The sequence below is a fragment of the Manacus vitellinus genome, unplaced genomic scaffold (genome assembly GCF_001715985.3).
Source record: "Manacus vitellinus isolate BGI_N305 unplaced genomic scaffold, ASM171598v3 scaffold_1_pilon, whole genome shotgun sequence".
Taxonomy (NCBI): Eukaryota; Metazoa; Chordata; class Aves; order Passeriformes; family Pipridae; genus Manacus; species Manacus vitellinus.
The window spans coordinates 28,455,650-28,460,511 of record NW_021939396.1 but is presented as its reverse complement, the minus strand read 5'-3'; the positions used below and the strand labels follow the sequence as shown (position 1 = coordinate 28,460,511).

The 4,862-nt window shown below is 41.9% G+C and overlaps 1 protein-coding gene across 1 annotated transcript in view; it reads right to left on the bottom strand.

Annotated features, from left to right (window-relative positions):
* Positions 1–1,627: 1,627 nt before the first annotated feature.
* The window catches only part of HEY1 (hes related family bHLH transcription factor with YRPW motif 1), a 25,166-nt gene continuing 21,931 nt past the window's right edge, over positions 1,628–4,862 (bottom strand). Inside the window, exons 3-5 of the mRNA XM_029959296.1 lie at positions 4,830–4,860; positions 4,633–4,714; positions 1,628–3,825 (exon numbers count right to left, since the gene is read on the bottom strand). Coding sequence (XP_029815156.1) covers positions 3,242–3,825; positions 4,633–4,714; positions 4,830–4,860 — 697 coding nt within the window. The 3' untranslated portion in view covers positions 1,628–3,241. The remainder of the gene's footprint in view (positions 3,826–4,632; positions 4,715–4,829; positions 4,861–4,862) is intronic.

Here is a 4,862-nt window from a genome sequence, read left to right as displayed (position 1 = left end):
GGTAGTTGGGGGGTCATGGGATACATTCCCTTTCTTCTCCGGCATCCCTCTGGTTAAGCTTGTGCTCCTCAGTTGCTCCTTTGCAATAGGGTAAACAAGTAAATGTTTTGGGCTCAGAAGATATCTGTTCCTTATAGAAGCAAGCTTATTTTGCCTTTCTCAGTTTGTCTTCAGAAATCTAGCATCCTACAGGAAAGAAAAAAATAGCAGAACATCTCAGAACTGTAGTTTTTGAGAAAAAACCAGCATTTATTATTAATATAGAATATTTCCAACTACCACTGTCTCTGAGGAAAGGAGACAAAGCACTGCCATACCTGTTTCACAGCTGGCAAAACAGATATGCATTAAACGATTGTCAAGCCACATGTATGAAGTTAGCACCAATAATAATACAGCCCTGGGCTTACAACTCTGGTGTTTCAGCTTCTGGCCACGCTTTTCCCTTTTGAATTACTAGTTTTTGTGATTTCCTAGAATTCATTCCTCTCTTTCTACCATAACAACCGGTAGATTTTGAATCCCTAAAAATTAATATTGAATTACTGCAAAAGTTGAATAAAATTAGTACTTTTCATTAATACCTTTGTCATTGGTAATGGAAAGAGAAGACAGTGGATATAGAGACAAACACCAGCAGCTAAACTTTTATTGCACTCTGCTTCTGAAGTCCATTCAAGAGTAGGACAGTGGGACAAAAATAATTATAGGGGTCTTTCTACACAAAAGAGCCAGCTATTTAGAGGGAGGCAAAGTCATTTGAATGTCAATGAAATAACCATTAAAAGGCTGAGAAGCATTGCCATTTATTAAAAGATCTAAAGAATAGTTGCATGCACTATAGCAATCTTCTAGGTAGGAGTTGTTAATTTGCTATAAAAACCTGTTAGGGACAGGGCAGAGGGTAATTAAACAGGAGACAATACACACAGTGAAAGGAAACTGGATTTGGAATTTTACAGCCTCTTATTTCAGGTTTCTACATGAAATACTAGGCTCTATAATCTCTCCTTAATAACACCTATGTATTTCTAGCTCCCGCAGTTTTGCATTTCACTTCTAGCAGTGGTCTCCTACAGACTTGGGAGGAAGGTAAAACAAGGTTACGCACTTGAATGCTCTCCCGCTCTTTCCAGCCTCACAGCAATCCTTCTTCTGAGAAAGCCTCTCATCAATGCCACTCCTTAATTGGCCCAAGAGCCCCCCTTTAAACAAAGCTCTCGTCTCCCACAGGGCTGATCTCTTTCTGCTATTCTGGCAGAGCTAAATCCAGACAAGGATGTGCCATTTACCAACACAAGGGTAGCATAAATTCAAATGCATAGGAAAGAAGCAAAGTACTTCCAGGAGAAGTTGTTGATGTTCTGCAGGCAGAGATTTGCAGGTAGGACAGACCTCATCCAGAGAAAACCTATCTACCAGTAATCCTGGCAGGTTGCTACTTAAAGTGTTAGGCACCAGTGGTACTGCTCAGTAACAAACACAGGATCAGTCGGAGACCTTGGGTAGATTCTGTACTAAAGGACTGACTGACTGTGAGCTAAACCAGACTGTAAGGTACAAAACTTTGTTGCAGAGCTATAGGGCAGATAACAATTTCATGAGTTAGACAGAAAACAACTCCACATTTGTAAAAATGATCACTTTTTAATAGTAATAAAAGTCACTAAGACTATTCATGTGCAGTGCAGCTTTAACCTCTTCTACAGCAGAAACCCTTGTATCTTCACTGTCTGCCCACACACTGCCAGGCACGTAAAAGTGACATGCAAAACAAATCCTACATTTTCCTTTCCTCAGCTGTTACTCCAAGGCACTGTGGTTCTTCATGTACTCAGCTAGTGTAGCTAAGCATGCCATAATATCTGAGAAAAGAGTAAATACAAATGCCCATGGTAGGACTAAGTAGCAATTGTTTGACATCTCCCATGACACCCAGAGGCATAGAATTCTCCACTGATATGTATCAGACAAGCATGTCATTTAAAATACTTCGTTCTTTCTCCTTTATTTAGCCACAACACAGATACAAGAGCAGGCAAACCCCATCCAATGGAACTCCCTCAATAAACCTGTTCAGATTAAGATTCTCATGAAATCAAACAAAATATACGTGTACATGCACACACTCTCTCACACACTGGAACACAGCAGAGCCCTTACAAAATGAAGAGTGCCACTGAACTGCACTTAAAAGTAAAACGCAATAGAAAAATCAACTGGTTAGGATGCACCTGTTAAGCAACAAGGCTGGGCACTGAACGGGTTCCACTGTACCATTCCATTGGCTAATTAAATACCAGCATCATTCATTTCAGGTGAGAATGTGAAGCTCACAGAGAGTCTGATCTCAGATACCCAAGAATTCAGGCTAATAGAACAATTACTCCACTGTAACTCCAAGCATAATCTGGCCCTACAAAATGAATATGCATATGACCAGCTCCAGCTGGAAGACTACTGCAGGTGACAACTTTATTTCCCTTAACTTCCCCAGCAAATAAACCCATCACCAATACACTGTGCAATTTGGCTTTTGCACCCCCCTTACTCATACCGTTCCTTTTGGTGGGAGAAATAACGTAGTGGCTCTGAGATGTGAGTAAATGTTCACTAGGGACTAAAATAAGATCACCAAATATACCAAACTACTGCAGAAGAAATAGAAATTGGACTCTTACATAAAACTGGTCAGGCAGGTCCATCTGATTTGTCAACGCTTTGCTCAGAAATATAAGACTCAAATATAGTTTACAAAAAGAGTAATTCTTTATAGAACATCTCAATGTCAAAATACTAATAAAAACACAGCTTGTTAATGCTGAGAAGAGTGGTCTTGGAAAAATTAATAACAAAACTAGGCCTTCACCAAGATTAATATGTGATATCTCTTCATAAAAAGCCAGTCTGATGCACTCAGGAAAAATGAAACATTTGAAGCAAACTGTTTACAAAAGTGACTTAAATGCTCAGCAGAGATCTAACACAAGTGTTAACAAAACACTATGGTAATTTTATTTTTGGACAACTTCAGCAACTATTAAAAAAAAAAAACAACCAACAAACTGTTAATACAATGTAGAAAACAACAAAAAAAGTCCAATGAGACAGTTTTTAGACAGACTTGTTTAAGGTGAAGCTGTACCTTTGTCCCAGTTATTAAGAACTTCAACATTAAGGGTGGCATAACCCAGCTCAGCTAGGTTTGTCGGCTTTCCCACCCTAACTAAAGAGTTGGTTCTTAGAAGGCGCCAATCTCAGTCCCCCAGGGTCTGTATGGTTTGCTAAGTGTTGCTGACTGCGTTGGTGTAGATGGGCTCAGCACATTGGGGGACAGCAGATGAAAGGAGCCAAACGAAAAGGGGAACGCAGACAGCGATGCCATGGAGGACAGAAGCGGAGGAGACAGTTTAGTAGTAGATGTGACCACAGGGAGCACTGGTCCAACGCTGCCATTTGGGGGCACTCTGAGTGAGGAAGTTTCAGCATGTGGGGCAGCAATTCTGGTCTGGTGATGTGGTTCTGTAGAAGATGCTACAGTACTGGTATTGCCATGCCCATTTTGAGCCAGCAGCAATGGGTGAGGTATGTGAGGGTGATGTCCAAAGGCATTGCCCCAAGGAATGTGTCCAATGCCAGTGTGTGCACTACTTGCTGCTTCCCGTTGAGAGGCGTAGTTATTGAGATGAGACACGAGTCGAACTCGCAGAGGATCAGAGGCATCCAGACCCTCTATGATACTCAGGTATCGAGCAACTTCAGCCAGGCATTCTCGAAACCCCAGACTCCGATAGTCCATAGCCAAAGCATGAGCATCAAAATAACCTAAGAGAAAAGAACAGAGTCTTAAGATGCTGTTTTCTAGTTATTGTCTACAAGTAGCCTTCCCACTCCACCCTCCCCTGTAAGCGTATTTCATTTGTATGTGGTTAGTATTCCCAACCATAGCCTAGCTGCTGAGCTCCTTTTTTTCCTTTTTTTTTCCTTTTTTTTTGTCTAACAAGCTTTTCTGTGCTGTGATGCTGCAAGTCCCAAGACTAGTCAGAAACTGCCATTTTTAAACTGGAATTGCTCACTGTCACTGGAGGAAAGTATTTTTGTTCTTTCCATGGCTCCCCTGTGCAAGCAAAACCACAGCACAATGAAATTCATTAGAAACACAAGTCCTAACTTAGCAGAGGGGACTTAAACAGGCAAAGTACTTTTTTCTTAAAAGCACTTTTCACCATTTTTGCTAATTCTTTTCACCACTTATTTCATCCTGTATTTTTTCCTAGTTCCAAACTTTCAGAAAGTTAGAGAAACAAACATTAGACAACAACAATAACTGTGTTTTCCAAGCTGCCAAAATCTGATTCACTTCACAGTGCTGACACATTGCTAGAGAGACTTGCACTCACTCTCCTCTAGAACAACCCAGAGCTAGCACCACAAAGCCTTTCAGTGCTAGCAATGCCGCAAACCTTGTAAAGTAGGAGAAACCCCCAAATTCCTGATGAAACATATGATAGCTACCATCCACGTTCTCCAAGCACTCCCCAGCACACTGCACACCCGATACTCAGGAATATGCTCCTCTCACAGCAGTCTCTCTGCAGAGCTGCTGCCTCACTGTCAGGCACAAAACTTTACCTTTCCCTCCCGCTGTATGCAGCATTTTCAGGTGATCGACAGTCATCTGCAGAATCTCTGCTTTTTCCAACTTGGCTGATCCCTAAGAGGGAATGGGGAGTACGAAACATTTTAGGCAGAACCAGAGACGTTACCGAGAGGGTGACACTCCCTGCCGGGAGCGGAGGGAGGCAGAGCAGAAGGACGCTGGGCGCTACCTGCTTCTCAAAGGCGCTGGGCACCAGCCTCCT